The sequence below is a fragment of the Phaethon aethereus genome (genome assembly GCF_964289735.1).
Source record: "Phaethon aethereus genome assembly, chromosome: 5".
Classification (NCBI taxonomy): Eukaryota; Metazoa; Chordata; class Aves; order Phaethontiformes; family Phaethontidae; genus Phaethon; species Phaethon aethereus.
In genome coordinates, this window is record NC_138579.1 from 36215361 (window position 1) to 36231276 (window position 15916).

At 34.7% G+C, this 15916-nt stretch overlaps 1 protein-coding gene across 1 annotated transcript in view; it reads right to left on the reverse strand.

Moving 5' to 3' along the window:
- Positions 1-14126: 14126 nt before the first annotated feature.
- FMN1 (formin 1) overlaps positions 14127-15916 on the reverse strand; it is a gene marked incomplete at both ends in the record, with an annotated part of 144345 nt that continues 142555 nt past the window's right edge. The window contains 2 exons of the mRNA XM_082000470.1: positions 14127-14171; positions 15243-15327. Of these exons, the coding sequence (XP_081856596.1) occupies positions 14127-14171; positions 15243-15327 (130 nt within the window). The remainder of the gene's footprint in view (positions 14172-15242; positions 15328-15916) is intronic.

Sequence of the window (15916 nt, forward strand, 5' to 3'; positions counted from 1 at the left end):
CAAACCAGAAGATCCACACAGGGAACTAAAACAGTAGGGTCCGAGAGGGTGGTTTTTGCCCTTTTTTTTTTTTTTAGTACAAAGGATACATTTTCAGAAGGATGCCTTGGGAATTAGCTCAACACAATCCCAGGAGCAAAAAGGGCAATTTGGCATCAGATTTCTTGTGCTCACATTACTTAAGAATTAATATTGCCTTTGCCCCTTTTCTCTGAAAAAATGTCTGCTAAAGTAAGGTGAATGATTCTCAGCTGTTCAATGCTGCTTAAAGGAAAGGACACGCTAGCATCACAGTGTGATGCAAGTTTATATTGAATCTTGCTTTTGGAAAATATCCAGAGTTTCTGCCTGGCTTTGAATAGGATCCCTAGGTTCATATGCAGGTTGTTCTCTTTTTAAGAATCTTAACTCTTCTCAGCTTCTGGAAACTCTGCTTTCCCTTCACGTTTTCTATTAATGTAACAGTTTCACAATAGGCTTACGGATGGATTTGGTTTGATATTTTACAAGACACTTAAGACCAGAAGAGATGGGAAACTTCTTTCAAAGTCTCAAGGCATTCTTTTTATTGCCAGGACATGGTGTATGGTTCCATAGCTTGCTGTCTGTGCCAGTGTCACCAAACAGAGAGCAATGAGTAGAAAGAAGATGTATTCTTGTAATACTGTGAAAACTTCCAGCAACATGCTATTGTACGTAAGCTGTAAAAGAAGCGCGCGCATGAAGCAGTCTCAGAAACCCAACTTGGGTCTGCATAGCCATTTTGGAGTTTTGCAATCCATCCATCATCCAAGAGGTGTGTGGGGGGAGATCATTATATGAGAGTTTCTGATGATGACTTTAAATCAGGAAAAAAGAGAAGGCAAAATTCACATGGTGAAACACCTTCTCTCTCTCTCAACTCTTGCCTCTCGTTCATCCTCTAGGAACTAATTTCTGTAGTCAGAGAATACATCTTACATTGTGGTTTCCTTTGAAATTTTGAGATCTTTAAAAATCTTTAAAATCACTGAACTTCAGACCCGAACGGTAGCAATGTTTTGGGAATGCATACACCTTAAACATCTGAAAGCATTTTGTGATCTATAATTAAAGCCCTGTTATCCCACATCACGAATGCACAATCTCCTCAGAACTTTTGCATCATACCGTTACACCTCCCAAAGCCAGGCTCGTTATGACTGCTCTGAATCCCATACAAAACCAGCCCTGCTGGTCTTCAATACTTCAATTGAAATCAAAGATGCTCAAAGTAAAAAAAAAAAAAAAAAAAAAAAAAAAGCACTTCTCTCTGATTCATAAGCAGTTAACAGCCCAAAATACTGCTATAGATGCTGCAAGTGAGATTGGCAAAGTGCACTTTCAAACATCATTGTGTTGCCATTTTTTGAGGTTAATAAGAGAAGCAAAAGATAAAAAATATAGACATTAAAATTTAAAAATATTTCCCTTAACTCACACACATGGTCCTTTGGAGCTCACTTTATACGGTCATTTGTGGGTCAAGCTTTTCATAGCAAGTTAATTTCAAATTTTACTGCTCAGCTGATTACATAATTGTAAAATTCTCAATGGTTGATTTGCACTATTTTGATTAGTTATGAATCATGTGATAGGTTTTTGTGCCTGACTCTGGGGCTAATTGAGTCTGAAATAAAAATGTGTAAGTATTAGTACAAATACTTACAAGCATGACCAATAATCTGGCTGAGAAATTTGGACATCGATTAATGGAGCCATTTCAAACGGCTTAATCATTGCAGTCCTGGAATTTACATTTTGAATAAATTTCTTTATTAGCAATGAACAAATGTTGGAGCTGGATAAATGCACATGAAACTAGCAATGGTTTCTTAAACAGGGAGAGAGAAAGAGGAAGACAGAAAAATTTACAAAGAGGAAACAATGCAAAAGAAAAAAAAAAAGAAAGAAGTCTTATAACACACTGCGATTGAAAAAATTATTCTTCACTCACCCTTCACATTCTTTTTAAGAAGCTGCAGAGGGTTTTCATGAAGGCCCAGCATGCCTAAACAAGTTTCACTCAGAAAGAATAAGTTGTAAAAGTTAAATCACCACTCATTTCTTTTGAGCCTGTCTTCAGCTGTGATCTGTGGAGCTTTAGTTTCTCTTGTCAGGGATGGATGAAACAGTACTGTAAGACCAAACTTGAAAAATCCCAACTTTTCTTAAGTGTGTGTGAATTACCTTTATAAGAACAGTATTTCTTCCAGCAGTAGCCCATACAGGAGATGAGATAGTCTATATGGAAACCAGAAACTTCTGAAGCCCCTATACCTGTTCATCCACCATCTTACAGAAGAGCTTTGGCACGTTGATGAATGTGTCAAAGATTGTCTGCAAGATTCAAAAAACCAGGAGCAAATAGTCACAATGGAATGCAACAATTATGTAGAAAGTAAAACCATGATTTCAAACTGTTTTGAACATTTTTTTCATCCTTCTCAAAAACACAGCACAGAGTGAAAGGCAGATATCCTATTTGGCTGGCTTTGTGCCTTGTACTTTTTTTGCATCTGGAATCCCTTGGTTTGTTGACTCATGGTAGCTGCACTCTCAAGACCAAGGACTACTTTGTTTGACAAAGTGTATTCAACAATATTCGCATTGTTAATGTCATTATTTTGCAAAGAGCCTTGGGATGCGTCTCATGAAAGAGATCACACCTAGAAATCACCAGTCTGCTTTGATTAAAGTTTTCTGACAAGCACATCTCAAATGCTAGTCATCAGCTCATTTGCTTTTAAATTATTTCAGTAACTACAGTATTCAAGCTCTTAATATTAATTTTGTGCTAACTATCCTTTCCTGAACTAATGAATGTATGAAAAATTAATTATATATTGCTGAAATATAAATATTAGGTCTATGACTAGATCAATTTCTTTTGCCGTATAAATAGCATAGCTTGTATTAGAGATGTGTGTATATATATATATAAATACATATGCATATGTATGTATCTGCATATCCATAAATAAAATAACTCAGGAATTGCCTGCTTTTCTTTCCAGCTTTAACCCATGGATAAACAGCTGTAATATGATTCATATCATACAGATATGAAAGTGTATCTCTGAAATTATTTAATTGTATGAATCTAATCTGCCTATTAATTAGAAACAATTTGTGTTACAATACTTAACAGCAGCCTATCATAAATTCATTATGTATTTAAGAAATAACACTTCAAATAAGCTTAGAGGTGAAATACACTAACAATTAAATAATGAAGAATCCTATAGCATAGAAAACAAGGTTTATGTCTGAAGAGAGCTTTGTATATTCAGAAGGGTAGCATTTATTTTAGAACTTCAGGATTGGTCTCACTGTTTTGGATTTCTATTCAACTTTGGTGTTGTTATGTAGGTTTATTTTTGGAAATAAATTCACTTTATCTGATGTATTTGCTTCCCTGCATGTGGTAAAGAAAAACAATCTGTCATCTGACATCTTGGCCTATCAGTAGGATTCCAAGCAAAAAAGTTTATAACATCCACCTCTTCAGCAGCACACCATTTTATTGTCTTAAAGGATCAAGAAACTAGACAATGAATAATAAGAGAAGGAAAAGACAGCAACTGTCTCTAAGTTGGATTGCTTTGGCTTAGCTAATTTTAAGTAGGATGATCTAACTCGTTACATACTTGCTTAACTGTTCAGTGTCTGTCTAGATATTTCTAACATGCTCATCATTGTGGTATTTAACCACCTAGCATGTCTTCCCAATACCTGTGCGTCCCCTTATCTTCTACAGAAAATTGATTGCAAATAGTTCTTCATATTTGATTAATGTCTACGTCTTGGTGATTAACTCTATCTGGCATCTCCAATTAATTTACGTAGCTGAAATCTTTGCTCAGGTTCTTGTCATCTCCAGTCTCAATGCAGAAGCCTCTCCTGCATTGAGAAATGCAACTTTTCAAACCAAAACCCATTGGTTTGATCATGCTGCTGTAGATTTTTTGAGTCCCACTGACTCCCTCTTCTAACCTTCTAACCGGAGTAGTTTGTTATGATTTTCAAGGTCCTTCATGGCATCTTTGCTCTTACACTCTGTTGGCATGATCACTCCAACCTCTGACCAGCTAAGAATAATGATTTTCAAACAAACACACTAATGCTGTTCTCAGAAATACCTAAAACCAAATCACATTCTTTCTATTTTAAATTTATGTGATGTGTGATGCCAAAAAACCCCTCAAAACTGGCTAAAACATACCAGTCTTTGGAGAATTGCTGAACATCCTGGTGAAGATGCTTCCAGCTTCTGTACTCCCCCAACGGTCAGTCGCTGGATGAAATTACTGCATAATTTTATACTTAAATTGTAATTGTTTTCTATTCTGACTGTAGAGGAACTTGAAAAAAAATCTCTCATGATCTATAGTAAGGTTTCCTAGGCTATCAGTCTAGAATAATACAAGTAACAGTAAAATATAGATTAAATTATAATGTAATTTATAGTGCCAAAATAGTGTCTGGAGACATGAAGAAGATGAGACAATTGAGATACTATTTTAATACCAATTTGTGGGCAGTATGCCCTGCGTTACTGAAAAGCATTGAGAAGCTTTTCAATATCATGTATTTGGAAATGTGACAAGTTGCCAAAAGTGGCATGAGAACTAATGAAATCCACATCCTCTGATGTGTGTGCAAATTGCTTTAGATGCAACCGCCCCAATATTTATTAGAATACCTTCAAGAAATTTACATCAGGAAGCTACATATTTGAATTCCTTGCAGAGCTCCAAAATACTGTGTATCTTTTTAACAAGCACACTGAACCTGGAGTATCAACTGGATCAGTAAAGCAATGTAAATAAAAAACATTATTTAGACAGAATTATTCAAACAGAGAAACCTACAGTATCTCAACAATATATTTTGCATACAAAATTGATAAAATGAACAAAAATATCAAGGAGGAAAATAGTCTTTTATTTACCATCAATGGTTCCCTAAGAATATAGTTTAAAAATAAATACTCTATTCCACTACAATAACTTTTAAAAAGTTAATCATGTGCACATCTTGTTTTTTGAGAAAATTAAACTTTCAGATACATAGTAGAAACACACACGCAAACACACATACACACACATATATAATCACAATGTGAAGTGGGGGGAAAAAAGCACCTGAATCTATTTGCTTATTCTTTTAGGACATTTATAACATATTTAGTCAAGAACTACCCAAAGGAGCTTAATTCCTGAAAAGCAAAAAACCTAAACCATACTAATATTCCATTATTTTTGCTGTACATTTTGTGGGATGAAAAATGCAAAGTTGAGCTCAATTCAAATGACAGCAAATATGTAACTGCTGAGTGTGAACATTTAAGCAAAACTATGATTTTATTAAAACAAATCCCATATGGATATGAGACACTTAAACCCTGTTATGTCTGTGAAACTTGCTAGGTACACAGAGAATATTAATAGCATTGCAAGAGAATTTGCCATTTTGCTACATCTTCAAAGAGAAGTTAGCAAGCCAGAGAGGTCTGTATTTTGATGTTTTTGAGTCCACTAGAGAGAAGAGAGGGAAGAGTACCAACAAAAATAACGTTCAACAGTGCAACTATTCAACTCAAAATGATTGGAAAGGAAAACAAAAAAAATTCAAAATAACTAAATGAAACTTGAAAATCATACCCTATTCCAACTAAAATCACTTTCCAGAGGCCAACTCTGATTCCTCCCAAAATGATATTTCTCCATTTTTGTTTCCTGTAACTTCTGAGCGTGGCAAAGCTTTTAGCTTGTACAGAGAGCAAAAGCTGACTACTGGGACAGGGTAGCTTTTCTTCCTGAGGCTGATACACCCGAAAAAATAAAGTGTCATTATAATAAATACATATTCTCAAAAAACTATAAAAATAATTCTGCTTCTCCTGGGCAACATATTGCCAGTCATCAGCTGGGCATTCACAGCTTTGCTGAGAGCTCCTACAAGAAACAGTACTTTTACCAGCTCTCTGTAAACAGTCCTTATCCAATCCCATCCGACATGGAGCATGAGTTTTCTCTTCCTTTGCAACAGGTATCATCGACATTTCAAAACCAGTGCAATATGACAAGAATGCACTTCATTTGACATAGCTTTTCTGAACTTGACATCTGAAAAATCTGTTAGATTTCCCTCTCAAGTCTCCCTTTTCTGAGCTATATGCAGATGAAATGGTGGTGTTCAGGCTACAGTAGTTACAAGTGGACCTGTTGAGCATACAACTTGACTAGCACTCAAGCCTCTAAAGAAGCTTGTCCAAAACAAGCTGTCTTGATTATCTGACATAATATCATCTTTTAATTAAAGCAAACAAACAAACACACAAACAAACCCAAACACTTCAATAGGAAGTTACATAATGGTGGACTTCTTAAAATGAAAATCCACTCAAACGAAATAGTGAGCTTTGTATTGTTTCAATGGCGTTTTCATTTTAGGTACATTACTGAGTCTCTTTACTGGCGCCCTGGATAAGTGATGGAAAATATGTATAAAAAGTAATGCCAAAACACTCAGAGATACATCTCCTGTATCACACATACTTCTGGTCTGGAATCAAGCAGAAGTCGATTATGTAACTAAATGCACAAGTTCTGTCTCCTACTCAGAGATGTAAAATGATAACTAACAGAAATGCATGAAAACACTGTACTGATTGCTTAACTCTTTGAAAACGAGTTGTGTTCAACTTTGGTGAATTACGAAGGTTCAACTTGTGTGCAGTGAAGCCATGTAAGTCTTTGTTGTGGTTAGGAAGTTAATTGACTTCTCCTCACCCAATAGTTGACTTTTTCTTGGACCTTTAGCAACCAGTTTGGTAATGATGTGACTTCACTTTTACTAAAAGGAGTAGAGTGGGGTATTCTATGAACTGCTGTGGAAAAACGGTGATAGCGGAGGAGCTCCCCATGCCACTTTGCTGAATTTGAACATTACATGGAATCTTTAAGGAATGAGTTTCATAGCTGAACCTTCTGATTTCTTTATAGCCCTGCTAAAATGCACTGGATCGTAACACAAAATGAGTAACTGAATAAAAAGGAATCAGAAGAAAAAGTATTGTTTTTATGTGGAATGAAATCACTTTTATTCCTTCACCTTCCCGTCAGATATGGAAGGAGTCTAGAATAGTACTGTGACCTTGTTCTATTGTGATTCATTACAAAATGGTATCTTTCCCCCTAAAATCTAGAAGATACCCACACCACAAAAATTCATTCTTATAAAGAGAAGAAAATAAGGAGTATAAGAAGAACATGGCTTTTATCCAGTCTGTAGTGATTAGCTGCCAATGGCAATACGTTCCTTAAACTACTTTACAACTAAGAAATATGCATCAGGTGCTATACAATATATATGTTCATATTGATGCTCCAAGCAGTAGGAAATAGTGCTATATTCTTTGATCTCTACACAGTTTCTGCATTGTCTGTTGATAGTTGCTCGGGATGAACATTTGTCCAACTACAATGGAATGTATTTACAGCATGCCAAATGTGAAAGTAAAAATACTGAACCACCAGCTTGGTCCCTCTGGGAGAAGTCAGAGAGAAAATGTACCATTTAAAGTTTTCAAATGTGTAATTCACAGATTGAGAAAAATCATCTTGTTGAAGATTCAAAGAAAAATTAAAGAAACACTGTCAATCAGTGAACAGATATTACAGCTCCTCTTTCTAAAGTCAACTGAACTTAACCTATAAGGATGCTGTGTGTCAGACTCAATATAGTACACGAATCTCATACTGTGTCAGTACTTTTTAGGACTTTGAGCTCATCAAACACATTACAGTTTAACGGGTACCACAAAACCACCCCAACTGTCATCTTTATAATTTTATATTTTATAATCAGGAACTATTTTACAATCAGGAAAGGCTGAGAACTCAGATGGCATGGCAGCTAAACTCTTCTTAGGAAAACATGAAGGTTCCTGGCAGGACAACACTGGGAAACCTGAAATACAACTGCCTTTCGGGACTCTGTTAATGGATCTCTCTTTCAACAGTTTTTGTAGTCAACATTTTAATGGCCGCGGCACAAAAAAAGATTAAGAATATATAAGTGATTCTGTTCATATTAAATAATCATATGAGCAATAAATACAAGAACACAGGCACATATATAAAGTTCATATATGAATGCAGAATTTTGGAAATCTATAGAACCTAATTAAAGGATACATACAACTATACAAAATTTCTGCTATTTCGGAGGAGTCTGCTAGCTTTTACGTTAATCTGGAAACATAACTATGTTCTCCCTCCCTTTTGAAAATGCATGGCCACTGATGGTATTTTCCAGTCTCCCTTCCAGGAGTCCCTGGAGCAAACTTGGCTCAGGGAATTCAACTGCAGTGTAACTCCAGAGTTGCCATACTTTTAAGAATTGATGGCTAAAGCAAAGATGCTATGCCAACAGCCTCATCCTCCATGCTCCAAAAGGTCCCAGAGCTCCAAAACATTTGGATCTACCTATCTTGAGGTAGATCCTACCACAGGAAAGAAATCTATGTCCTATACTGGGATAGTTCAGGGTTCTAAATAGTTCAGGATGCTAAAAGAGATTTGCTTCAGTCCCATGACCCCATAATGTCCTCTATGGATATTTTTTACTGTGTGGGCCATAGGAATACTTACGTAAATAAAACTACTTGCATACTTAAGCAGTATCAGCCTCTATAAAAAGGCTTAATATTACCTCAATATTAGATTGTTGAAGATGAAATTGAGGTGACAAAGTATGAAATGAGATTAAACAGAAATATCTAATGAAAAAAAAAATTGCTGCCTTTAATTTACTCTAAGATGATACGTGGCAGAAAAAAAGCACAGGGAGTGCAATTCTGTTCTACATTATGGGAAAGCTTACGCTACTTGACAATGTCCTCCCAGGAAGGTGGTGCATTCTGGGTCTAAGTTATCAGTTCAGCATTTTTACTTCATTGCTTCTCAAAACAGAAGTTCTCTTATACTCAGTGCTTACATTCTACAGAGAGGTCCTAATTTAAAAGCATGAATTCTATGAGGTATCAAATAAAAATCACTTAAAGCTGGTTGAAGCTTGCCAAATTTACTGAAAATATTACAGAGTTTAGGTGGACCACATTTTCAACGGAAAATACCTAACATCAATTTTAGTACTGTTTCTAAGAATATTTTTTTTTCATTTAAAAAATTGTAAAAAAAAAACCCCAAACCCAAGAAAGAAAAGTCCTTCCAGACATTTTGAAAAAAAAAAAACAAACCTTGCAAAAACAAGTGTTCTTGAAGACTTCTACCAATTTTGCTGGCACAACTTTTGAACTTTAGATCTCTAAAACAGTTGCATAAAATTGTTATGGTTCAAACCCTGTTGAGCAGTGGAAATATTTGGTAATGATATTAACAGGTCATATCTAATAATTCACTAAAAGGAGAGATCATTATTTAAATTTTGCATCATGTTAGCTGTAAACTCCCTTGCATACGCTCAAATCTTTGACAAATACTAAGGAACTAGGGTTTCTGTGATTTTGGGATTTCACATTGCCCAATCCAAAATGCCAGTTTTCTCATACCTAGCTTGGGAATCTCTAAAACAGCGTCGAATTCCAGAGCATTTAAATTTGCTACAATGTTAATACCCAAGATGCATCAGACAGATATTAATTAATTAATTAATCATTTGAAATACAAATATTTATAATTTGACAACGTTTCCTGCATTATGTTGTTCTACACCACATTATTTGGGATATTTCAAATTTAAAATCAGAACAAGATTATTATTATTAACTTTCTTTTTTATTTTCTTTACATTTATATGCAAATAGATAGGCTTATCTTCAAAAGAAGAATGCCAAAGAGAACTCTGCAGACTGCAAATCCTGAAATTCACTAACTGGCATTAATAAATTCTAAAGTCAGCTCAAAAAAAAAAAAAAAAAAGTAAAAAAAAGAAAGAGCAAGATCCATAACAATATTGAACAAAATCAAGGCAAGGTCAAGAATGAGCAAAAACTAGGTTTTCTGAAATTATAAACTCAGACTGTTGCCTAAACACACATTAAGGAGGTGGATTTTCAAAAACACATCGATGCTGTAATGAGATTAATATTTCTAACTTATTTGGGTGTTTCTGAAATTCCACATCCACAGAAGATTAAGGCATCCATTTTAAGATATTGACCTGAAGCAATGAAGAAATAGTGTTACTAAATAAGTAAATACACAGTCTTTCACTGCCCCATATTCATCAGCTAGGAAAGATGTTTAGATCTAAGAAAGAAGTTGCTAACAATTTACTGGAAAATTCTTGTTAGCAAGAAGAACCCTGTATGTCATACGGAAAACAAAATATTTTATTCATGTTTTGCGTAGCAAAAAATTAGACTGGTCAGTGATACCCTGGCTGTTTATATCTGGTTGGAGGAGATATCGTCAGCAATTCAGAAATGTTGAAATCCTATGTAAACTTTATCCTTCCTAGAACCACTTAAAATGTTAAATTATTTTTATCTCTGCTTTTTGAATATTCCATTTGTTCTACTTTAATTTTCTATAGGTACGGAAACTGAAGATCATACAGTTTCTGGTTTGCTGCAGAAAAATTCTAAGTTAAATACACAAATATAATATTCAGCCTATATACATTTACAACTCTATAGTAAAGCACATGATAAAACATTTACATGGGTTAGTCATGACAAAACACCTGGGTGTTTTTCATACATTAATAAGACATAACGAAAATATAATTTATATTTTCAAAATATCTCAAAGATGCTAAAAGGTCTTTTATTTTAAAATTACTCAGTGGTAATGTTGTAAATAAGGTAAAAAGCACTTTACAAATTATTGATATTTACTCATCTAAACTGAATTATTCCTAATAATTTGATTTATAAATCAGTAATGTATATAATTTTCCTGGGTAATAAGCACCTACTGGGTAATAAGGGTTTTAATAGTGCTTTGCTTTACAGATTTTGAGAAGCTTGGCAGTAATAGAAGGGTTGAAAACAAAACAAAACAAAGCAAAACAACCAAACCCACTCCTAAGCCACATCTACTTCGTGGTCACAGAAGAGACTTCTATGTAGTGTAGAGGTATTTTAAATTACATAGCCTGGAAAATTGTAACGGTCTTAGGTATTGCTGCTTGGCTTAATTTAGTCCACTCTTTTACTTGCTCGACAACAATATAGACATGTACCGCAGACCTCTCTTCCGTTCCATCTTTTTACTTTCTTTCTTTTCTCCTTGTCTCCTTTTATTCCCCCAAAACAAGAAAGCTCGAGGTAAAGTCAGGCACCAAACTAAATGCAAGCTTAAAACATAATGTTTGATGACACCAAGTGACCTCAAGATGAAGGCTGCTTGATGCCTACTTGTTAAGTCTGTAGTGCCTAATAATTAAATAATTAAACAGCTTAGATATATAATATCTGTTAGTATCCCTTCTCTGACATAACATTTTAGTTAAGGTCAGCAGGTGTACCTTTGTCACTTCAATCACTGTCTGAAGACACTTCTGGGTATCACTAGGGGTGTAAGTGTGGTATTTAGCTGATGAATTCCATCCAAGAGTCTTAAAGTCTTGATTAAAAGAATGAATCAAATAATCTGCGTGAATTCTTCTTTTAATTTAAAAATAGTTTAACTAGTAGTAGAGGATTTAAATCATGGCTGAAGCTGGTATCAGAATCTCTGTCTTGAGAGGAAAATCAGTACAACTGAAGATGAGGAAGAAACAATGTGTCTGTGCTATACAAGTTTTTGAATCTTCTGAAAAAATAGTCTCAATTCTCAAAAATTTGGCAGATTGATAATCTGAAAAAAGAATTATAAATCTGATCAAGGAATGCTTTACATCAGTAATTTTAATTTTAATCCCTTTTTATACACATTTTCAACATTTCAAAATGAAAAGTCAATTTGAACTGAAAAATGAAAGTTCACATTTAGAAATTTTGAAACAGGATATTTCAATAATTTAAAAACTTTTTTCCGTAATATATATTTCTAATGAGAATTTTCAAGATCAATCCTTTTTCACAAACAGTACTACTTTTGTTGATTAATAGTTCTAGTAAAACATTTCATCAAAAAATTCCCAATCAAGTCAAATGGCAATGCACACTATCTTCATGATAGATAGAAAACCATATCAAAAGTCAACACCTTTAGCTTAAACACTCATGAGAATTGCCTTGCTTGCTGTTGTTCTTTGGCTTTTGTAAGCATTATTGCTCCTGTTGTTTAGCACTAACAATACTGGAAACAAATGTACTTTACCTATTTGGTGGAAGACAGAAAATGTCAATCTTTGGATTTATTTTTCTGCAATGGGAATAGTCAAACTACAAATTAGATTATTTTTGCTGGTATATTATCAACTGTTTTAATAAAAATTATGCTTACACATCTTGAGTATATGTGCAGCAGCTGGAAACTCCAAAACATACAAAGGAATCTTGATTCTCTTATTTTTATTTACGCAGGAAGGAGAGAGATACTCATTTAAGAAACCTGCAATATATGAAATCTTAAGTTAATTCGTGAATGGTGGTCTCCACAACTGCCATTTTCCTTAATAAGTGTACACTTCTAGGGGTGACTTTGCCTTAGGTTTCATCACAGTTTCTCTATCTAATTTGCTGTATGGATAACCCATGCCTGTCTCATGTATATTCTTTCCAGCTTCTAAGGAAAGGACTAATACCTTCCCCCTATTACCTTTTTGTACTTTTTTGCTTCACTTAATTTCTCTTCGTAACCAACTTCAGATACCATTATCACAAAGAAGGGGATTTCTCTCTTACGGACAGCAAGCAGAAGCATGTTTTCTCCATTTTTTTGCTCCTATTTATAGGTCATTACCTTCTTTTATTTAAAAATCATTTTTCTGTTTTACTTTAAATTAACCTCTCCTTCAAGATCTCTCCTTCTATGAATCCAAATCCACAAAATGCAGTAAGAATCTTCAAGTAACAGTGGATATTCCGTAGAGGTTTTTTTCAGGCTCTGCTACTTTACGGGCAATGGTTACAATGCTACAGGAGGACAGCAAGACTTTTATTTCTTCCTCAACTTTTACTTAGTAAATTATATATATGTGTATGTATGCTGGGCACATTCTTCATACAAATATAGGGGGAGAAGAGCAGGCTGCATAATATATTTTAGAGTGACACATTCACTGTTTAAAAGAAAGCTTTCAATAAAATTGAAAGTGAGAGATTTAATGGCAAATGTATAACTTCATGGAGACATTTTGTTGTATTTTAGTTCAATGAATAATGACTAATAAAACCATCATTTTATGGAAATGGTATTTTCAATATATACTGAAATAAATATATACATTTTTATCATTTTTCTTTTGAAGCTCAAAATTTAGGAAATGTTAGGTTAAAACCATAAAAATAACAAATCAGTTATGCCATCAATCATAAAACTAAAGAATTTGAAGCTATTCCTTTTCATGTGCAAAATACTGTTTCCATTTCAAATGTATGGCATAAGCTGAAGCCTCTATAAAAATATTTATATTAAAATACGGCATAAATCTATAATTATATTTAATCAGTTTTAGAAAGATGCATCCAATACTTAGACACTGTAAAATTATTTAGAATCAGTGAATATTACCTCAGTTACTGCTGAAGTAGCAAAAAGTATGATGTAATAGTCTTTTGTGAGCTGAATGGCATATTTGCTCTCATGTACACAAAGCCCTGTAAATAATCTACAGGTTGTTAGTCATTACTTAACTCAGCATCCAAAATGCTCATTTTAGCTCTTCCATTTTAATGCATTATGCACAGAGTACCTTAAATAACCATTAATAACCACATGCATTTTAAGCAATGTAAGGAAGAGTTTTAGAAAATAATTTTTACTTCTCATGTAAAAACCTTCTAGAATTCCCTCCACTGAATGTACAAACCCATCTGAAGGAACTGAAAAGTCTTTAGTAGATTGTCTTGGAACAGAGCAGCAAAGCAGAATTCAGTATCTAACATAAGGTGCTCCCTGGGCCATGTGTGTAGTAAAGAATCATGCAAGGTATGAAGTCACACGATGATTTTAATCTTCCTTCTTTCAGTTGGCAGTCACACTGGCTTCCTTCTGACGTAGTCTTTCTTTCTGTTAAATGAAGAGTTTTATTATCATTCTTGTCTATAATTTTCCATCTCAAGTTGCCATAATCATTTGGTCTAGAAGACTGAGAAGTACTAAACAAGTCACAGCAGATTAGAGTTTTCTTCATTAAAAAAAAAAATTATACCTGAAGCACTCAAGGAAGGCTCAGAACCAGTTCATTTACTTACTGTAGAAAAACTGAGCTTGCTTTAGCTACACATTTGTCAAATACAGTGTACCTTTACAAATACGCAGCTCTGTGAAGATCAGAGCAGCTAGAGAAACCAGATACATTTCAAATTCATGTGAATCTAATACTTTCTCTTGTCTGGAATGGTGTCTGCTGACAGAAAGGCTCTAATTTAGCATTAGCTAGATTACGTTGTTTAATGAACTCCTCCCAAGCAAGTGTAGTCATTCATATCTTTGCCGCCTGTCCTGCAACTGATATGCTCTGCTGGGAATGGAAATCATACACTGATTTCTTGATGTACATTTCCTTCCCTTAGTCTCTTGCTTCCTACAGTTTGAGAACTGCTGATCTAACCTATGTGCCTTGCACAGACAAAAAAGGTTTTATCTACAGTGTAAATTATTAGTCCTCTTTTCGTGTCATATCAAAAAAACTGGGAAACAGGGAACAAAATGGGCATTTGATCCCTTCTACCATCATTCAATTGAGCAAACAAGATTTTGTAAGGTTTTGAAAAATAACAGGCACTCAGCCATTGGACAAATACACGCAGTGAGCCTCAATGCAGAGTACGGAAGAAATGTCAAGAGACTTCAGTGGAAGTGGGGAAGAAACCAGAAAAGCAGCTCTTATCATACTTTGTTACATAAAATAGCAGAGCCATGCTTAGGCACAACTAAACTAAGTTTTAAACTTAACTGTTGGACTGCTATAGGGCATAAGCTTCAAGATTTCTTCTTGGGAAGAAAATCACTCTGCTCTGTTCAAACTAAGCATACTATGTCACCCTCCAACAGCAGCAGAACCGTGCCATCATTCTGAATGACAAGAGTAGTGTCACAAAAACCCTTCTGAATGTCACACTGAGAAGCACATCATACCAGGCTAGCTGTAGGATTTATTTTCTTCGTTTCAACTTTCTTCTCTGCAGTTAACTTGCTTACTGATTGCTGAGCCACTTTAATTCTGAAACAAAATACATAGAAAAGACAATGTTAGATTCAAAGAAATTAAAGGCGTTCTGGCTCTGCTTGGTATATACTCCACTTGTAAGAACCATCACCACTAACTTTTTTTAGGCAAATTAGCCCAATAAACTGTTACTACTATTCAAAGGCACTTAATAAAGTACAAAACCTAGATCAAAGCACATTTTTGAGTAGAGAAAAAAAAAAGCAAAAGGACAGTCTGCCTGTATTGTTCACTGAAAATGTCACTAGGCAAACGATTTCTCTGTTCTTGCAGGATCTGGGGTTTATGGAGTATCTGGGGTTTATGAAGTATTTTTCCCACTAAAGAAGCTGCAGTGTCAAGGCAAGAAGATACTCCTCTGAAAAAAACCAAAAGCTAGCTGGCTCAATCTGTTGGATATATACAGAATATACTATTTTAGTAGGCCATTTGCCAGGCTACACATTATATTTTCTCTGAAAACCTTGACATTAAAGCATCTGCCAGTTTTTCCTTAATGTTTTCCCTGTTGCTTTACATGGAATTGACTGAGCAGCCTCATCGATGTGTGTCGTGGTTTAACCCCAGCTGGCAACTAAGCCCC